Here is a 22,205-nt window from a genome sequence, read left to right on the forward strand (position 1 = left end):
CCAAATCCAAAGGAATCAAGATGCTGCAGAAAAACATACAAAGTCCTCTGGAAAAGGAAACTTCAGGAGCCTTGCCAAGTGCTAATGAAACCAGCACCAGAACAAAGCACCACAAAGCTGCATAAATATGTTATGGTTTATATCAAACATTCAGAAGGCTTTACTGTAAGATGGGGATGGAGAGGAGTCTCTTGATATAAACAGCTTCAATCTTAGAGGCTGTCTGTGTTTAAAGGTAAATAAATAGCTGTTTGAAAGAGGAAAGAAAAGTATTTTGAAGTCTTAAAATACAGTTATGTTTTCTTTGTTGTTGTTGTGTTAAATCCTTGTTTGGTTTGAGGTCTTGTTGAGCTTTGGTAATCAGGTCTAGGAAACAGGGACAGGTTAGAAATAAAGACTTTTAACAATACAATGAAAAACAATCTGCAGTGCATTCACAGGAGTGCTTGTCTTTGTGCCAGGCACAGTCCTTTCATTTCACATATTACAAAGGAAAGATAGTAGTGGGCTTTTCTCAAGACCAAATGAAACAATCTTTCCCTCTGCAGCCAGTTAGGGAGAAAATGCAGCTTTTCGTGAAGGGGTGCCAATAATATAGTTACTTTGAGGGAATGATTTTCAATTTCTTGTGAAAACTCTGGTTTTGAAGAAATTAGCGTGTTATAACATATTGATTTTCTTCACAGAAGTTTTGATCATCTTTTTCCCCAGACACAAAGTGATCATGATGTGAGTGCTTCAAATCTTTCAGGGATGCGAGTTTGCATTAGAGCACTTCTGATTTAATGACTTTCCATTGGCTTCCAGGAAACTGATGTGTTGATTTAGAAGTTCTTTTTATTAACTGCCATTAAGAGACTTTCAGAGGACTTGATACATCAGAGCTCTCTGAGATTTTTTCTGTTTATTAACGAAACCATTATTTAAAATGCAGACTGGCTGGCCATTTAAATTGACCTGAATTTATGGATCGTCACAACATTAAGGGCATATTTGTTATAAGACATATCTTCAGGCAAATTCAGTGGTGAGAAAATATACACCTCCCTTTTATCTCATGGAACCACACCTTCCTTTCCCAGGAAATGTCTCGCTTTTTCTGTGCAGAACTTTTGCTTCAACCATGTACAAAAATGTGCAATCATTTTCTTCTAAAGATTAAAGTGTAAAAACAATTTTTGGTGAGATTCTAATCCTGTTGTTTACATTCATGTATTAGATAGCAACTTACAGCATTAGACAGCAGTGATACACACATAAAGCCCTTTGTGGGGAAGGAAGGCAGGTTTTGGTGTTTCAGAACATCCTTTATAAAGGATGGTGAACTATGAATGCCCTTTGGCATTTGGAAAGCTCCTCTGAATGTGATGTTTGCCTTCACTTCACTCTTGCCTTGCCTTCACTCTTCACACAGCAGTTTTCCTTTCATCTGCTATTCCCAGGCTGCTGCTGAGATTCCACAGAGGCATCCACCTCAAAAGGCTGGAGAAGCAGCAAAACAGTTGAGTTTGCTTTTTTTGTTTCTTCAGTGAGGAATCCTCATATGTAATACAAACAATCAACATCTGTGGTTGCATGAACATAGTTTTCTCCTAGAAGACATATTCAAGGGTAAGTTTTTTGGGCACGAAATTTGTGAAAACACATTGAATGCCAGTTTTATCACACTAGTAAGCTACAAGCTCCAAAGAAGGTTGTAGAGAAGATTCATTGCAAAGAAAACTTGCTCAGGGGACATCATCAGATGACAATCAATTTCAAACTTTAAATTAAGCCTTGATGAGACACAGCATTGACTTCATGAAACAATCCTCAGCAAAAGGAAAAAGGTGAAAAGCCCTGCTACAGCAGTGATACATACTGCAGTTTCCAACCACAGCTTCACCCAAAAATTCTCTTGTGTCAGGGACTGTTGATCCAAATTTCTCTTGAACAAAAATTCTAATATAAGTGCACTGAGATCAGCCAGTTTCACCTTCTTGGGTGATGAAAGATAATGAATAAGTGACACATTTCTTCCATCCAGCTGGCTCAGGTTTGCTCAAAGCTGCTTTCAACTTCCTGCCATGGGTATAGCTCACCTCTTGGTCCTTCAACAACATCTGAGACAACTGCAGTGTTTCCTGGATTCTGATTTTTATATTTTTATTTGGATGTACTGACTACATTTTTATCTTCAGCTTTTCATTTGTTTGGGTTTTTTTTCCCGTTACCATAATATTTAAGTGATTCAGGTACTTGGCACTACTTTACCTTCCTTGGGCACAGTAAGAATTTCTCATCCTTCCATTTGCACTTCTTGCTATTTTAGCCTATGTATCCCATTTCCCTAGAAATGTTTCGTTTTCTTCCATTCTAAAGACAAGAATTTATTTTTCATTCCTGGAACAGCAGCATCTCAAACTCACTGTATGCAATTGCTGTTTCTACTTTTTAAATCACTATTTTTGTTAACATTAGTGGCAGCAAAAAGAGGGAGTCCTCTCTGCTCTGATTTATTTCAGCTGTGTGGATTGTGAATATGTATATTACTAGGGACAGAAACTGAAACTGACTTTTAGAAAAAGGTATTTGGAAAAAAAATTTGGGGGCAATATTTTAAAGAGAGTTTTGGTTTCAAAGTTGTTTCAATTAAAGCCCAAAGAACTGTTTTATATGACAAAGTTCTGTTGCAATTTCCTTTTCCAAAGAGATGCCGCTTAAACCATGTATCAAATCTAGAGCCAGAGTTGACAGATGAGAAAGTGAATAATTGATATATTCTGCAGTTCGAAGACCAAGTTATCAGTAAACTGTCATCTTTAAGCCACTGGCATTACTTCAAATTTAATCCCTAATTTATATCCTGAGAAGTCTTCAGTGTTATTAATTGTATCCACTAAGCAAAATTGAGAGGACAGTACAGGAATTTGTAATAAACTGAATATGGAGGAGAATCCTCTGACATTTCACTAGCTTCCAACTGTTTCATGAAGGATAACTCCTAATTACTTGTACTATAGGCTCAGTAAGCATCAGCTACAGAAGCAGAATCTCTGTGATTTGTGTAGATTTCTGTCCAGGATAATGAAGAGGGGCGGGATGTTTCCTGCTGAATTTTGTCTGAGTTGACTCCAGTAGGGCATATTTCCTGTAACCACAAGAAAATGAATTTGAATTAAGAATAAATTAGACACTTTATTAAAATTAATTTGCACTTATATTAACTCTTGCTCTTTGAGAAAAAAAACCTCCAATACTTCCACAAGTTTGGAATATATTTCCTGTTTTCAGGCTCATGATATTACCATACACAACAGTTTTTGTACTAATCTTTTCTAGCTTTTCCCCTTAATATTATTTTCTAGAAGTCTCTTCACAGAACTTTGAAGGGAAAGAGCTGTAATTTCATGTGCAGAGTGTTTTTTTTTTTAATAAACAGAAAATACCCCCAAACTCCAAGGTTGGTCTTGAGGTCAAAAATCCGCCACATTTTGATGCCTTTTCTACTCCAAATTCAGCCACAGTGAAGATGGACCACAACTATATTCATATTTCAGCCAAGCTGTAGTGTTATTCATCAGAAAGGTTAATTCACCTATGGAGCATAAATTAGAAAATGCCCAAATCTCAACTGTTTTCAGCTCGAGTGAATTTAAAACACATCTCATTAGAACAAAACAATGGCCCACACTTCTGGCTGCATCCAGGCTAGGAAATAGATGGTTTTGGGGGGTTTTCAGTGTGTAACAAATTAAGTCCACACAGAAGGCATACCTTTAGGGTGTGCCAAGACCACCCAGCAAGCTGGTTACCACAGCAGAATTAGAACTTGGGAGTTCCTGGTTTATTGTCTAAAGTTAAAACCACTAAACTGAATTTATTCAAAGGGAGAAAAAAAAGCGGCCAGAAAGTAAACTTTTACAACATGGTAGTAAAGTTAGAGCTTGTTAGAATATTTGAGATTAATAGCAATAGGATTTTTGTCAAAATCAGCATTACTTTGGGAAAAAGAAAATGTCTAATACAACTGCTTTCTCTGTTAAACTCTGCAGAAAACCCCAACACCATATACTCACATTTGCAAATATTTTGGAAGAAATTCCTACTGAGTTGACCAATGCTTATCTGGAGCTTCAATCTTTGTTTCTTGGTATTTTAAGCCAGTGTAAATCAAACGACACCTGGGAACTCTTTCTATAGTTATTTTAAGCTAAGCTGATGGGTTTTATTCCATAGAGGAATCTAAAAGTGTAAGTTAAAAACCCCAGGTATTAATTTTACTTTTGTCAGTTTATTACAATAAGGTAAGAGCACTCTTACAAAGGTTTAGTTTGTCACCAGAATGTTTCTGCAAATACCATAAGCCACTTACACTTCTGTTTTAAAGGATCACTCACTACTGTGTGAATAAACACTATGCAATAAACAATGTTGCTACATTTGTGATTTCCCTGAAGTTTGCCAAATTCTGATGTCTCATATAATCTTATGCCTCAAACTGATTTAGTAGCATTGTAGCAGCCAGTCTAACTGTTGCAGAATCACAGAGCAGTAATATTCTCCCCTTCCATCACTTCACAGATGAGGGAGGGAGGAATAAATTTTTTGTTGACACCTAATAGAGCACACACAGCAAATGTTTACTCAGCTCTTCTGCTTTGAAGATATTGTCAAGCACTCTGCTGACAGCCATTACTGTTCCTGCTTGTTTAGACACAGCTCTGAAATACAGAGATATGGAACATGAAAAGTATTAGACTTCAGTGATTCCACAGTGTGATGACAATGTTGTATATTACAAATCCATTTCAAATCCAAATCTAAAACATATACAAGTACTGCAGCTTGGGAGGCAAAAAAGAGCTTGAGACCACAAGCTTTTCCTGAACTTTGAGAATTTGGAGAGAAAAAAAATGTACTCACCTCCAGATGGTCCCCAAGTATGGAAACTGCTTATTCTAGTTCTATGGGAGCATGGATGCAAAGGTCCTCTGCATCCAGGGCATGAACAGAAAGATTCTCTATGACAATCCCACATTCCTGGTATAGAAAAAGGTCAACCAAACACCTGGACTCTCATCAGCCATCTTCAGTTCTCCTTCCTCTAAGTGAAGCCTGGAGTGCTCACACATCCCACAGAGCCACACGGGCTCAGGGCTGGCTGAGCCGCCAACAGCTGGTTCACTCTGTGCTCGTCACATGAAGATGTGGTGTCAGGAAGAGCTGTGTCACACACTGCTTGCAGAGCATTCCCAATAAATGCTTCTGGTCCTCACCCCATAAATTCAAGCTTACATAGTTCTGGGAATATTGCACACCCAGTGTTATCAAATACACAGGGAATGGACAAGCCCCTGACCAGAGGGTCTCTGGAGGAGCAGCCTCTACTGATGCCAGCAAGCACTCCTGGAATCGTGTTCAACAGGGAAGGCTCTGCACATCCTCTCTAATTCCTCCTATGAGTTCTAGCAAACACACTATGTGGAACACCTGAAATGAGATTTTGCTGTATTGAAAGTAGGAGTTTAAACTTCCTTCTATCACATCTGTTTCCTTCTAACAACTTGGAAATGAATCCACTCTTCATATTTAAAAGTTAGTTCCTGTAGACAAATGTTGATCTAAGTTACATTTTTTGTAACTTATTAGGCTGTGGTTTAATACACGTGGTACTTATACAGAGCCACTGAATGACTTCATTTATTATCGTCTCATACCTATAAAGACACTACTGTTTATGAAAGAAAAGAGTTCCAACAATTGCACATGCTGAAGCTTAAGTTCAGCTGTTTAACAAACTAAAGGCACTTTTGCATTAATTCCCCCATACTTTTATTCTTTTAGAAAGATCTAACAAGAACAATATTTTAAGTAATTTTTTCAACTCCTTGTAGTCATCCTTCCAATAGTCCCGCTACATAGCCAGTGGCAGTCCTGCTTGGAGGGACAGCAATGCCAAAGCTGAGCTGAATTCCCAATAGAGCTGCATCCTGTTTACCTTGAGAAAAAGGAATATAGGAATTCACAGCTAATGTGTGTTTGCATCTCAGCATTTCATGTTAAGAGTTCAGGCTACATTATAAAGGCTAAAAATAGCTTCTACACAGGACTCAGCATTGGGAATCACTGCTGAAGACAATCAAGCATTTTCTTGTGGGTATTTTTAGCTTTCTTTACTTCTACAAAGAACAGTTTTGAGGAGTAAAGCATTAACATTTAACTTTACGTAGTTAAATGTCGCACGACTCCCTTTCTAGCAATTCCTCTTGTTAAGTTCACCTTCCTGATGAGTTAAAGCTCAATAATAGCCATGGAAATATCAGCATGACACTTTATTAAAAGCTATGAATATTTTGTTATCTGCTTTTGAACAATCTCTGCAATGAGATTAGTCTCTGCAATGAGATTTTTTAGATTTTGAACAATCTCTGCAATGAGATTTTTAGTTCTCTGCAATGTGTCTCATTAAAAATTTGTGAAACCTTTCTATCCCCATTGACAGAAATTTAAAGCAAAATAAAAAAATGGTGAAGTGTAAAAGAACTGTGAAATTTGCTTTTAAGTACCAGTAATTATATGAATTCTCTGCAGCTGTATTACTGACATAATATCTCTATAAGAAGCAAAATATATAGACAATTTAGAAGAAGCAAAATATTGCATAATCACACTCACAAATTTCAAGCTGACATATTCCAGAGATGATAACTTGAGTCACAAAGAACCTCAGTGAAATCAGTTTTGAAGACTTTCCCAAGAGTTCAGTCCACATACATTGCCCATAATCAGTGAAAAGTGTCATTTTTGCACAAAATTTTACACTTCAGCTGCAAAGTTTTCTCAGTAATATAAAAAGGAAGTAGCAACTCATTTATGGGCAGCACAGATTGGCTGAAGCAGAAACTAAACTATACTTAGCTTTAGGACTGACTGGCTACATGACTGTTGGGAAATCATTTAACCTATTCCCTTTTCCCAAACTGCCCCAGTATGTGGTCCCTGATTCTGTGAAATACTTAGCATGTGTGTGATAGTTCAATGTAGTGAAATTATATATATATATATAGATGGCATTTTGTGTGACCATTTAGCACACACAATTGTGCCACATCATTGCTGGACGCAAAGTACCGTTAATTTAAAATCGATATGCCTGATGTCCAAAGGAAGTCTATTTCAAAACAGCAGTATCTGAAGGAGGAAAATTTCTTTTTGTTTTTTATGTCAAATAGTAAATGCAAATAATGTGAATAATGCAAGTATTGTGAATGCAAAGTAATTACTAAAAGACACATTCTACAGGTGAATTCTCATGGAGATGGAAGGTGTTTACTTCTTATTCCTCTCCTCCAACTGAACCTCATCTCTGCTATGAACTTAAGATTTTACTTGCATCATATCTTTAAACAGTGTTGTTAAATGAGGCTACACCAAACACCAGCACCAAACACCACTACCAGCATTTAGCAGTGGAACTGAGAGGTTTAGGTAGTGTTCCCCAACTCACACAGCAAAGCAGAGTAAAACATTGGTACTTGAAGCCACAGTTCCTAAGTCAATATAATCTCACTCTTTTTGTGGCATTTGTGGTCCCTCTTCCAGGCCTTCCCTCTTTAGTTTTCAAAAGCCTGATTTTCACACAGTTATGGAGACAACCATGACTACTGATAAAAATTCACTGCATTAGTTACAAAGCTTCATCTGCCAGCAACAGAGGTCAGTGATACTGCAAGTGCTGGTCCTGATGGAGCTCTCTACCATGGGTTTATGTGCTTATGTGCAATTGAGTCATCTCAATTGCATCTCACAGTTCCTGAGCCCTAATGCACAAAATACACAGATTTTTTCAGTCAGTTAGTCATTCCCATTACCTATGGCACAGTACAAGTACTGAGAAATAAAGGGAAAAATAAAAAACCCTCCAGACGACATAAACTTAACATAAACTACAGGAGGCTGACCTGTCCTGCAGTGAAATCAAACTGCAAGCTGGACACAGGGTTGGATGTAAGGCCATCATCAAGGCCCCTCCTCCAAGTGCAAACACGATTATCAAGAAGAGAGGCATCTGAAACCTTAATCAGGTGCTAGCACAATGTACTTATTAAACACTTGTAACTACAAATCACAGCCCCATAGCTGGCCATGCCTTTGTGCAAAACAGCTGGAGTTTCCAGAAATAATGACCATGAAAAGGTCCACAATGTGTGTGTGGACAGTGCTTCCATGTATTTGCAGTAGACAGAAGACTACAAAAGGTGTCATTTCCTTTCTATTATACATATCTATCACATTATATCTATTCCTTTTTGTTACATATGATCAATGTCTCCTAACATTTAGCAAAAGAAAAAAAGAGAAAAAATCTTCTCTCCCAAAAAGTCTTGAGTTTTCCCATTCAAGAGCTGCAATGCATCATTAACTTCTATGCAGAAAACATTGTTCACTCCAACCAGCAATTAGCGGCAACATTTCTATCCTGTGCAGTGATGAGATTTTTATGCTAATCATTACACAGCAGTAAATTAATCATCTGGGCACATTTAGATGGTATGTATATTTCATGAGACAGATACAGATATCAAGATCAGTTTGATATTTACTTATGGTAAATGGAAGTGTCTCAAATTGCTATGGGGGAAGCATACTAACTAAACACACAGCCAAGGATGTTTGTAATGGAGCAGCAGAATCAGCACTGCTTCAACTCTCTCCATGTTTTAAATTATTTTAAGGGAGCTAAAAATCTTGTGAGAACACAGAGAACAGAATCATTCAAAGAGACAGTGAAATGTCACTATTGTCTTGGCACAATGAAGGACAAAAGCAAACCTACCCTACAATTCTTCTTTTATTACTGGCAAAATTACTTACATTACATTATACAGTATTGAAAACAGATTTTTCATCAGCATTTGTACTATAGTCTAGTCAGGTAAATGAATTATGTATTGGCCTTATCCCTCTGTAACTATGTCTGAAAGCTTCAAGTTGTAGCTGAAAGGAAGACTACCCTCCCTTCTCAGCAGATACAAGAGCTTTGTAATATCTTGAGGAAAATTATTATCTGAAATTTAAATTTTTTACATATATTTAAATACTAATACTGGTTTTTTTCAGGTCTCACCTCACAGATCTTTGCAGGCAAAACCCCAAATTTTTATTGGAGGCACTATGTACCTATAGTCTCTTTGACCTAGAACATTATGAAATTACTTATGATAAGCACAGATTTATGGCAGGTGACCCTCACAATAATAATAATATTATAAATAATATCCTAAACTACTACTTTCTCAATTAAAAGTTGAGAAAGATTCTCAAAGATTAATGCTATGTGAGTGGAAGGAAAAGTTATGTTGGCTTAACTGGATCACCTTAGAAATGCTCTTGAATTGAAAATTGACCAAGTGATCCATGGTTAATGGCCACTAATTGGAATAACATAATTGCTACACTGAGCAGTGGTAAAGATAAGCTATTGCACAGATGGTACAAAATCCCACTGGAAAGAAAAGAAATTTATTAGCATCTCCTTGTTTATGGAAAGTATTGAGGGAGGTACATATGAACAGGCAGATTACCAGGAGAATACTATGGACAGATAGGTCTGAGAACTAAAACACATCAGGAAAAAAAAGGGAGGATCAATGTCTTATTTCAATGAAATCTGGTTTTACAAGTTAAAAAGAATCTTTGTTTTTCAATCTCAGAAATAAAATATTTTATTTTTATTACTCTTATAATAAAAGAAAGGCAGTTTTGATTTTTGACTTTTTTTTTTTTTTCCAAAACCAATGCTTCTCTCTAGGGCTGTGTATCTGAAGCTGACATGAAGGTTACATTTTCTTCAGGGGCACCATGGTCTTAATTTTTACAGTCTATCTCACATAGTTGTATTGCTTTTGGCCTGGGAATGGTTAATTTTCTTACTTAGGAGCTGACAAGCACATCTTGACATGTGCTGTGGTGCCATGTGCACACTTGTAGTGTTATTCTCCTCTGCAGAGGAGTATTCTTGACTCCAGAGATTTTCCGTTTGACTTGAGGCAATGGAGAAAAACACAAATAAACACCATTTCCAAGAGAGCACAGGTTAAGATTTGCAACAATATAGGTAACTTCACAGAACATCCTTCTGAATTTCTGATGTACAAAGCTTCATACCCTGAGGGAAAACAATATGGAACAACTATTCAGGAAACAGTCAGTCACACTGTGTGAAGGACAAAAAGCTGGATTTGGAGACAGCTGAGGATCTGTCAGTGGTGAGCACCTCCAAGTATGCTCTTGTCAAGCAAAAAGAAACACAGGCATCACCCCTTGAAAGCAGAGGAAATCTTTGCTAACTCTATTTCAATATTTTTTCTTTAGAAAGATAGAGCGGCATATCTCCAGACAGCTTTTATGCTCTTGAAATGATTTGGAAGGAATATTGAAATAGTTAATAAATTTGATGGAAAAACAGCTATTATCACAGTAAACAGATACCATGATTATGAATTCTGTAAAAATGAATTGCTCACAATTCAGCTATTGCTCAACAGCAAAACTGATTAACAGCACTAGGGACTGCCTGCTATTTGGTATAATGCTGCATGTTTGTAACATCAGTTGTTTGGTGCTGACTACATTGCAGCAGTTATTCACACACTAAGTTTGCTTGTTGTAAAATTTAAAATCACAAACGAGGATCACATCCCAAGGAAATGAGTAGAAATCATGCGCCTTAAAATATTCCCCCAGACCAGTTAAACCTTCTCATATCCCTACAGATATGGCTGAAACTCATCTGAATATTCATAATCTTAGTAAGAAAGAAAAAACCCCAACCCCCCAAACCAACAAAGTATATAAGAATCAAATTCCCAGGTTAATTCTCCCATCAAAGCAAATTTGTACCAGCATCCTCTAGCCCAGCTTCAGCATGGGAGACCATCCCTGCAAGCCAGGGGCAGCTAGGAATGGCTTCAGGATTCCGAATCAAAATCTGCTCTTACATTTTGTTTGGATATCAGCTGGCAAGTACTGAAGGTCACAAATCACAGCTGTGTGCTGTTTCTGAAACATGGCATTTCATAGAAAACTGCCACACGAAATTCTCTGCCTGTCACAATGGTGAGTCTTCCATGAGAAAGAAAAAGACACACATGGCTTTCCGTGAGGAGGTGGCCAAATAAACACAGGAGAGCTGGGAATCCTCTGGGCTTTCTATCTCTGTGTCCTGGTTTATCTGAGTCTTTGGTGAACCTCTCATAAGACCTAAAAATGGACCTGAGTTAAGCTATTTAAGCATTTTGATTATGATTTGATCATTCTACCATATATTACCAAAAAGACAAGATTGATTTGTCCTATAACCTGAAAACTTCTAGAAACTACAGTATTACCTTAAAACAGTAAAAAGAAAGAGCTGTTTCGTTAATAGTACACAATTCCAATGCATAGAATGAAAGACAGAAACAAAACCAATAAGTATGTACTCAAAATCAATACACCAGTCTGATGCAAAAAATTTATTTGGTATAATCTTCCTGCTGCACAAGATCACTGTGCATACAAATGGTTATTATTTCATAGTCAAAGAGGTATCATATCTTCATCTGAAATACAGGAAGTACTTAAACAAATACATTTAAGTGAAAATCACAAGTGGAAGAGATCAAAACAGCAAAAAGCAGGAATGCATAAAAAATAATGTGTTTTGAGGAAAACAGATATAATAATAAAGCAGAAAACCAAGGGTAGCAGAATTTACTACAGCTGCAGGCCACATGCATTAGTGGACTTACAATCTTTACTGAAGAACAAAAATCTTCTTTCTTGCTGTTTTATTACCTTGGCAACATATCCTCCATGTCAGCAATTACATAGGAGACAACAGTCCAAACAGCAGCACAGAGATTCATCTGGTTTGGATCCTGAACTGTCATCGTGTCCCCTTGAGAATGATGAAACCAGAAGTATTTATTGATGTCACTACGCAAGCTGGCACCTACAGAGAAAAATGGGCAAAGTTCCATTACAGGAATACAAATATTTAAAGAGGAATATAAACTTGAATCTGTTCCTTGGCTGTTAATGATTAAAGCCACATGCAACTGTATAAAACTCATAATACATTTGAAATAAAATGACTGTACAGAGCTGTGCCATGTGCAGTTTGTAGGTTTTAGGTTAATTGACTTGTGTGAGCATGAGGCAGCAAAAATTCACACTAGGGAAAAGCCAAGCTTCCCCTGGGAGACTCGTTTCCTCAGCAACAGTATGCATCCATTTTCTTCTGAAACTAACAGAGTTCAAGCAGGAAAATCCCTACAGTAACTCCACAGCAGCACTTCCCCTGTTCTCCACTGATGAGTTACAACTGATTTATGAATCTTTTCCTTGCTGTTACTTGTACTGGGGAACACTTTGGAATTAGCTTCTGCTTTTGAGCCCCAATACATCACAAGGATGTGCTGTTTCAGAACAAGTTTCCAGATAATCTGGGGTATCCCAGGTAGCCCAGGATTACATTCCTCTCACAGTCAGGAGTCCTCATCAGCTGGGGCAGAAGGAAGTTGAGTGAAATCACAATTCTTCCCATTCAAGAACAAATGATTCCCTCTGGGAGCACCTGGGCAGGGAAAGGACTACTTTTCCCCAAGCCAGGTGGGTTCAGGGAGCACAAATAGTGCTTGCAAGGCATCACTCAAGGCAGACCAAAGCCAAGATGAGCTGGAGAAGCTGTCACCCGACTAGGAGCTGCAGCAGAGAGGATTATTACCCTGGCTATTCTCTGCTCCAGTACCCACTGACCCTCTCTAACCGCCTATTCCCTTGAATTTCCTTCTTTCCCAGTTCATTACCTCTGTCTCTCCTCTAATTTTATCAGCCTCCTTCAGCTTTGTTGTAATGTCAACAACCATTCCACCATTAATAGAATTCCACATCAAATTTTGATATTAAGTAAATTTGATATGTTTTCCCCACCACAATCATTCACTGCTTGCAATTCCTTTGCACTGATTCCTTTGTCCTGCTCCCTGACCAGGGCTAGGAGGTGCACAGTTCCCAGGGAAGGACTCAGCACAAGACCCTCTCCTTTCTTGGTCTACAAACCCAGAGAACTATGTGAATTCACGAGTGAGAGCTATGGGCTCCATGCAGAAACACAGACTGAGGATACTCCTTCCATACCAAGTAAGAAGGAAAAAAACCCAGGACTGTTTGACTATAAAGATGAAGTACATAAATTATTGATATATTTATTTACATGCAGTGGAAATCAGGATCAGATGAGGAACTCTTTGATAAACTCAAGTGTTCTTGCAAGACTTACTGTTATGATTTTTCTTGGTTTTCCTGAGATGCCTGAAGCCTTTGAAGAGAATGAAAGCAAAATTTCCCACAGCATAACTGTACATTCCTGTAATACATATTTTTTGATCACTCAAACAATCATTCAGAGAGCCCAGCTCTCCCTGTGGGTAACAGGCAGGTTTCTCTTGCTGTAATGGGGACTGACTTGGATGGCTCAGTTCACTGCTATTTTAGAGAAAAGGAATAGAAAGTTAATGCATTTTAATTCCACCCAAGGTGAAGATCCCTTCACAAGAAGGATGATAAGCAGAAAGACCAAATACTACAGCATAAGGTTATACAGTATTGTGATTGATTTCATTTTAAGAAGCTCTTCTTCATCTTAAATGACCTCTTTGTTCCTGATGTGAAGTATTGCAATCCCACACAAGTCACTGGGTAGGTTACAGGTGCTGAATTATGTTCTAATAATTTTAGCATTAAATTTATGTCGAGTCACAGTCACTTTTACAATTTTCTTCTGAATCCTTTTAAATATATGAAATCATGAAAGGATTGAACAATGGTAAATTCTTTAACCAATGGACTTCTGCACTACAGGCACATTACAAGTTAAGCTGTTGAGGCAACCCCATTACTGTTTTTGAAAACTTCTGTAAGACTCAAAACAAAAATTGCCCAGATTTTGTCACAGAAATTTCACTAATCAGAGTAACTATGGATTTACAGAATAGCACTTCATTCCTGTGAGTGGAACAAAGACAAACACCCTTTGCTTTGTCATGTTTAACTCTCTGAAACACTGGAAAAGATTTTTTTCTCTGAATTGATTTTATAAATCAGAAAATGACTGACTTTGGCATCAAGCAATTACTGTGCAAGAAAATCAAAAGGTTCTCAAACTGGCCATGCAGTCTCTGTCATCTTGTGGGTTAGCATTGAAACCAGTGACCTGCTAACATCTTGAGAGACTAAGGAAAAACCCTAAGAAAATAGTTTCATCCTCTGTAATTGGAAACTAAAGTGAAAATCCATGTTCATGGCTTTGAGCACAAGAAGAGTTTACACCTGAGGGCCTCACACAAACCTCTGGACATGAAGCACTCTGGGGCACAAATATGACTGGAAGCAATTTTCATTGCAAGGAAGTCTCCTGCTTCAAACTTGAGGCTCTTCCATGCTGATGGCAGCTGCCTGCAGACATTTCTGCTGCCAGAAGTCACCAGGCTCAGTGAGACACTGACAGGTGCCCTTTCACCAGTAAATGCATCCATGAGACCAGCCCCTGCAGATGACCATGAAGAGGGAAGTTCTGCAGGGTCCTGCAGACTGAGTCATGTTGGGTTACCTCAATAAAGTCCATAGGGACCTTCAGCCTCTTTTCTAAAAATCTAACAGAGGAAGCAATGCTGTGAGCACAATTTTTGTTGTTGTTGTTTTTTTGTTGTTGTTATGTAACATTTGTCTCAGGAACAACAGTCAATAACAAATGAGGGCTTATTTTTACCAAGCTGGGAGTCAAGTAACAGAGATGAAGAGCCACGGCTCACAGACCTATAAATTATTCACCTATGTCCATGCTAGCCACCTAGAAAGGGAATGGCAAACAACCTTGAAAGAGCCCATAAGCTTTAATTAGGTACTTAAAAACTCTCAGTTGGGTGGTGTTATGTAGGTGTGTACCACATATCTAATTCTGATTTCCAGCTGGAGCCAATACTTGAACAGAAAACCAAAAGATGGGCTTAGGTGCTAAGCTGTCACATTTCATGCACTTTGCACTTTTCCCTGCATTTGCAGAGCAGTCATAAAGAAAAAAAGGTGATGTCTGCCAAAGAACTCTCTTTAATTGTCCTTTTCCAGTCTGTTCACTTTTACAGTGATGCAAGTCACACGAGGAACACTGCTGACCAAAAATGAGATCAGTGAGAAAGTGCTAGCTAGATATAATAGGTGCTGTGGCATGAAAAGAGGGAATGTTGAAAACTGCTGTCAAAAATGCCATATGTGTTACTAGAGTACATCAAAAATACTGGAAATTAAAAACTGAAGAAAAAAATAATTTACAGCTTCAATAAAATTATACAAAGATAATTCATAGCACCATTACAAGGTGACAGAAAACCCTCTTTAGCACAGCTTAGTTACCTGATTTAATGCATGTTACTGCATCAGCAGCTATCTAGTGCCACTGGTGATCCCCCAGGGTCAAACACTAGGACAAGTTGCCCAGAGAGGCTGCAGAGTTTCCATCCTTTGAGATATTCAAAACCCAACAGAACATGGTCCTCAGCAACCTGGTACAGCTGGCCCTGCTTAAGCAGGGGAGTTAGACTGGGTGAGCTCAAGGGGTGCCTGCTAAACTCAGCCATCCTGTGGCACTCTAATCCATGGTGCCTTGGGTCTTTCAGACATCTCTTAGAATTCACATAACATTAAAAAAAATTCCTCAATTCAAGCTCACTCCTGTCTTGAACTCATTTTATGATTCTCTGCTTAACCAGCTACATCATACTTGTTTTGAGGCGCTGCATAAGGCAGGTAAAAGCAGCTGCTTTGGTCATTCATACTGACCATGTATTTTTCGTAATTAGCTATGATTACTAAGTGAACTTGATGAAAATATACACATATTGTGGAATTCTGAAAAACACTCCATCCCTTCTAGCTTCTGATCTTAGCATGAAATGCCCAATGCAAGCACTCATTAGCTGATTATAAGGATATTATTTCCTTACAATGTGTTCATATCAAACACCAATTCTTCACACATTAATTAAACTGACAAAGGTCTTATTGCCAGCCTAAGAAGATGAGATGCTGCTATTGATGTAAAAGGATGCATGAACCACAAAATGAATGATGGGCATGTCAATGATGACCACTGCTTCTTGTCACACTCTGAAAGGCACTACTGCCTTCATAAGCACTGCTGTCAAAACTAGAATGTAACTCTATTGCCAGATATTTGAGCATTCAAATTACTGTCATTTTGCAAAAAAAAAGGACTGGAAAAGCAGATAACGATTATCAGATTACAATGGCAGTTCTCATAAAACTGTGTTCCATAAAACACAGATATCTTCAAGAGGGGAAGCATGCAAAGCGTGCAGTAACTTCAGAGTAATTTTACATCTTAAAACATTTTGCATTAAACTCCTCCCTACATTTTCCTTCTTTTCTTTTTATACCCCAAACAGCATTTAATTGCCAAAGGAAGTCAAATTTGAGTTGTGGAGTCAATACATGTTTGCTACAGAGACCTATCAATAGCTTCCCAGTTGCCTTTGCTTTCAAGTGAACTTCACAGCTATGCCATGAATCTTTCAGATACAATGGGAAAATCCCCACTGTTTCTGTAACTTCTCTTGGGTGTCCTGGGTCTTCAGTATCACAGCCAGATCTCTGGGACACTGACCTCTGCATGTATGTTGCCTTGGACAGTGAAGTTAATATGCTAATGGTTTATGAAAAAGTGTGTAACTTTTTCAGGTTTCATTTTATAGCAGTCCCTAGAGGACCTGACAGAATTGCTAATCCATTATTTTATGTGGTATATATACACCTGTCCAAAGAGAAAAGACTCCAGCTCAGAAAAACATACACACTAAACAGACAAGAGGGACTGAGGGATGAAAGGGGCATGCAGAGATGAAACGACAGATTCATTTTCTCACAGCAGCTGAGAAAGGAATAGATGCCAGACATCTGAGCTGAGGCCAGTGTCCTGTTGAGTAAGCTGTACTACCGCCTAACAGCAAAGTTGGAAATGCCTTAACAAGGCATAATTTGATCAATGTTTCCAAAAGTTTACAAACAGAAAGGGGTTACAACATGGGCTTTGCATGCATCTTCCAAGTACCTGTTTGAGCTTCACCTTCGTGCCAAGACAAACATACATGCTCTCAAAGGTATTGATTGCTTCCAGTAAGATGTCAAGATATCAGATGCCTGATCTGAAACCTTATTTTTATTTCTGCAGTGATTTCCCTGGCTATAAAAGGCAGATTCTTTTTATTCCATTTATTAAATACTGATTTTGTTTCCTGTTTTTTCTTTAAGAGGGAAAATGCTTTTACTTAATTTTCAAGTTTATTCTAATCTCAGACCTTTCTCATGCCAATGACACTATTCAGGAATGTACTAAAAGTCTAATATCTTAGAAATAAAGCAAATCCTGATGAAATACACATGTCTTTTTCTTTTACATCAAGTTCTCAAAAATAATGAAATAAGAGGCAAAGGGACATACCACAATCTCCTATGCAGTTAAAAACTGGTATGTACCAGGAAAGCATAAACACAGGAGTTAAGAGCATTCTATTCCTCACACACAGTAATAGAATCAATAGCCTCCCTTCTCATAGCTGGAGCATTTCTGTCTCACACATTTTGAAAGGTCAAAACTTCAGGGCAGAAGTAAGAAGACACATGGCTTTTCCTTCAAAGGAGATGTGCCAAAGACCTACAAAAGGAAAAACTGATGAAAGAAAGAAACAGGAAAACAATTTCTTATTCTATTTTTGTTTTGTGCCTTTCTAAAGCCCAACAGGTCAAAAATCTCAAGTGGTTAAGGAGTAAATCTGCTGCAATGGTAGCTGTGTTTAGGATGAGCTGGCAGGAATGCTCATAGGTACCTCAACATCTCTTCTGCTTCAAGCCCTGTAGAATGCTTGACTGCTTGTTTTAGGTGTTGGACACATGTTTTGGGTGCTGTCCCTGCCTAACCTCAGTCTGCAGAACCACTACTGTAATGAAGACCCAATTACTGCGGGCATCTCTTGCATGTATTTTGGTGGCCATATGAACCTCCTCTGTGGGATAACCTGTAGCTGACAGCTGGCTTTAATGCCAATTATTCCCATATCCATTTTCCAGGTAAGCAGAGGCAATGGAGAATGCTAATGCTGTTTAGTGGGGCACTGACAGCATTAGTTTTCTTGTCACTTAGTCTCAAATGATGAAATTATAGGCTAAGTTGCTTGAGTTTCATGGCTACTGACACTGAAATAGTTTCCAGTACAGAGCTTATAAATGACATCAGAAGCCCTGCTGTTTCACCTCCTGAGTCACTCTCCCAAACGTCTTTAAAATTCATGATTCAAACAACAAGACAGAGAGAAAGCTTTCAGGAGGTTGTTTCAGTGACTAATTAAATGAGACTACAGTATAAGGGAGACAATATGAAGTTTGCATTACTTCTTGTTTTGCTTAATGCATTTCAGAATGAGTCCTGTGGATACACTAAACGGACTAAATTACAGCTCAGGATTATCACAGTTACTTTTGCAATGCATTAACCTTTCACTTATTGCATCAGAGGACCAGTGTCAGCAGGGGATCCAACCTAAACTTGCATGAAATGCTGTGAAATGATGTGCCAGGGAAGGAAGCAGTTCTACTTCATAGAGCACAGGCTGGCTAGAGTCTAAAATAATATCCTGAACAGCCCTTGACTGGGAAAAACCCCACAAAACTCCAGATAAACCTTCAACAGTAAAAAGCACTGGAAGTTCTTCCTCCATTCATCCAACCTCTGACTTAAATTGTCAAGGTCCTTTTTTTAATATAAAAGAGAAGAGGGTAAGTCTCCCCAGCTGGTGCTGCCTGAACATGACCCACTTGCAGGTTCACTCTCTGGGATGGAGAGATCCTCCACAGGCCCACTCATCACTAATTCCTGAAGCTCTTTACAGTTCTGCCCACAGCTCTGTGGCAATGCATGGTGTGCCTGAGCATTTCCTGTGGGCTCAGTACAGTTCTCACTTTGTGAGCTTTAAGAGCAGCATTCTCCATTTTTTCATTCAGCTTCCTTCTGCTGGTAGGAATACAATTTAATCACACCCAAGTCAGCTGCTTTTTCCCAAGCGGAATAATCCTCCTCTTGCAGAAACTATTCAGTATCTCTTCAGGCTTCTGGTGATTCTTCTCCCTTTCCTAACTGCATTTCACTGTTCCTGAGATGAGAAGCCCAGTACTGCCTGCAAACACCAGCACGTGAATGGACTCGTGATGTGACTACAGCACACCACAACATAATTTCCTTTCTGCTTTTTCTCTCTTCCTTCCTTCCTCAGCTGCATGAAACAGTGTTTTTTACCTTCCCTGGGTATTGACTTGACAATTTCACACAATTATCCACAGTGATTGCCCAGATCGTTCTTCTTGAAGATAACATGGATCCTGTTGCTCTGTATCCATAGTTCCTATACTGCATCACTCCGCATTTATTGACACAAAAATGTCACTGCTTGTTGTATTCTTTATATATTTTCTATTATAAGATTACTGTCACATTCTCACAGTCAGCTTTAGTTTTGATATAAAATATATGAAGCAAACTTTGCCAACTTGCTATCCTTGCTGTTCACTCCCTTTGCAGCTATCATGGAGTTTTGTGAACATCCAAAGTGTCAAAAAAAGGTGACTGGGCAGCCTAATAAAGACTTTTTCCATTAAGAAGACTGACAATTTATTTCTACCTTTTTAAAATCAGGTATTTACCACAAAGGAGGAAAATACCTCTCACCTCACAGCACCTTCTTCCTCTATAGTCTTTCATTCAGGGGCTTTTGAAGACTCCGCTATCCTTCACTGACCAGATCCAGCTACAGAAATGGTTACAAACTCTTCTGAAAATGCCTTGCTACACTGGTGAGGCATGACATCTTTCTTCCAAAGCAACATGGACTCTTAAATTACTTTTGTATTTTGTGTTCTGGTTCTGTGACTAACCTGGCTAACTAAAACACAGATCCCTAATTAGGGGATCCCCTACTTAGAGCATATAAATTTAGAAGGATTATGTACCTGTATTATATGCCTGTTTATGTTTGTAGATATTGTGTATAATTTTAACATAATTTACTTAATTTGTGATTTCTTTAATATTATGTATATACCTACATATGTTATGCAGAGACTACTTAAAAAGTTAAAAGTTGTAAAAGTGATTGTTGGATTTATAAATCCCTTATCTTTTGCATTTTCTTTTAGACACTGTAAGTGGAATGAAAGTCATTGCAAAATCAGCGGTTTCTCTAATTTAGAATTCTTTTTCATGTGTTTGTTTATGTCTCAGCTCAGTAAAGCAGTTAAATACTGAGTTGAGCATGTGATTTATTTTAATGTCGTTAAGCTTTAAATGTCACACAAAAGGGTCAAGTGAATACTGGGACCCATTTGAACCATCTTTTCCTGACCAAATGCATTTCTGTGTTTCTATACTCTCTGTATAACTGCACCATGTAGCTGACATTATAAGGTTGCTTAGAAACCCAAACTATTGAAGTGCTTTCTTCAATGTTCTCTGCTAGCCAAAGAGCTTCCTGCTAATACCCAGGGCTAGACCCTCACTCCACCCTGTTCCAACAACGTCCAAAGCCACCCCAGAAATGTTGTGGAAAGAGACACCCCCTAGACTGTTTAGAAGTCACATGTGGGGAGAGAGAAATATGAAAATGACCCATTTGTTAAGATTTTGGGTAGCATTTCTATTTGCAGTAATTGTCTGCATTAATTTGCATTTGCAGTCCATTCAAGAAGCTTCCTTGTATTTTACAAGAAATTGAGCTATTTCCTAAGCCAAACTCACAAACAGTTTAAAGCAAGCTTTTAGGCCTGCTTTTCTAGAGGATGTTGAAGACAGAGAGAAAACACACAGGTTCTCATTTGCTGTAGCCTTCACTCCTTGATACGATTACAGCTGGAGGTTTAATCACAAAGTTCCTGCAGGAGCCTTCCCACCAAGAAGTCCACTACTGGAAATGCCAATGACCATAGGACCCAACTAAGCAGAGCTCCTTTCTGCCCAGATGGTGGTGAAAGAGCCAGTTAATGAGCATTCTGGTGCTTAACTAGTTATGAAAAATAATCCCAAACCACCAAACCAGTCACCTAATTAAAGTAAAACACATCCTAAGCACACTACAAGGTATTTTATATCACAGAAATCAAAACTGCATTTATTCAACCACACGCACAAGATGAGCATGGTTTTACTGTCTCTATTTTTACAACCCACTGAGACTATCAAACTGTTCAAGTTCATGGTGGATTTTAGATGTAGGACTATTATACAAAGCTGGAAGAATATACTATGCCTACAACAATGAAATATCTTTTAAAATATCTGTGGTTACTCGAGTAATTCCTACCTGAGTTTTAAACCAGTAAGTTATTTCATAACATGTTAGATGCTCCAGATATTGTTGATGAATTATCTTTTGCATTTGATCTCCAAACCAGTGTATATTTAGCTAGTTCATTAATAACAGAAATGTCGAGAAAGTTCTTGAAACAAAGTTCAAAGCTTATTACAAGGTTCAGGACTATTCAAATGTGGGAATTTTCAGTCTTTAGGGTTGGGGTTCTGAGAGCCACAAAGCCTGCAGGTGCAGGGACAATTTCTGGGGTTGCAAAAGGCATGTGAAATGGAGAAAAGCACTGCACTACCACTGCTCCCTTCACACCTTTCTCAGCTAGCCCACCCATAGTGCAGAGCACCCAATCTGCAGGCCACCATTGGGATAAGGGTTCAGAGAACCCCAAAACCTTTCTGCTCTAGCCTAAAATCATGTTATCCAGTGGGTGATGAACACAAAGTAGCAGGAATTAATATTTATTCAATTTTTTAAGCAACAGATTGAATATTTTTATCAGCAAAACTACAAGAGGAAACACACTCAAAAAAAAAAAAAAGAAATATAAAAATAATTAAGGTACAGTGAAGACACCTGCTGCAACATTGTTCTTCCCAATCTCAGAATCTCTGTTTTAATGTTCCATGAAATTACATGGGGCTTCATTAGGAAAAGAAAGGGGAAATTAAAGAATTTCTGTCCTTTAAAGTAAGGAAGTAGAGAAATTCCTCACACCTAATCTGATTTGGCAGTGTATCACCACTTGTACGTGGGCTC

The 22,205-nt window shown here is 38.2% G+C and overlaps 1 protein-coding gene across 2 annotated transcripts in view; it reads right to left on the minus strand.

The window, feature by feature from the left end:
* Positions 1–11,483: 11,483 nt before the first annotated feature.
* The window catches only part of CPQ (carboxypeptidase Q), a 147,174-nt gene continuing 136,452 nt past the window's right edge, over positions 11,484–22,205 (minus strand). For both annotated transcript variants that reach the window (XM_064706455.1, XM_064706454.1), the window contains exon 8: positions 11,484–11,977. In XM_064706455.1, the coding sequence (XP_064562525.1) occupies positions 11,817–11,977 (161 nt within the window). In that variant the 3' untranslated portion in view covers positions 11,484–11,816. The remainder of the gene's footprint in view (positions 11,978–22,205) is intronic.

The sequence above is a fragment of the Zonotrichia leucophrys genome, chromosome 2, assembly GCF_028769735.1.
Source record: "Zonotrichia leucophrys gambelii isolate GWCS_2022_RI chromosome 2, RI_Zleu_2.0, whole genome shotgun sequence".
Lineage (NCBI taxonomy): Eukaryota > Metazoa > Chordata > Aves > Passeriformes > Passerellidae > Zonotrichia > Zonotrichia leucophrys.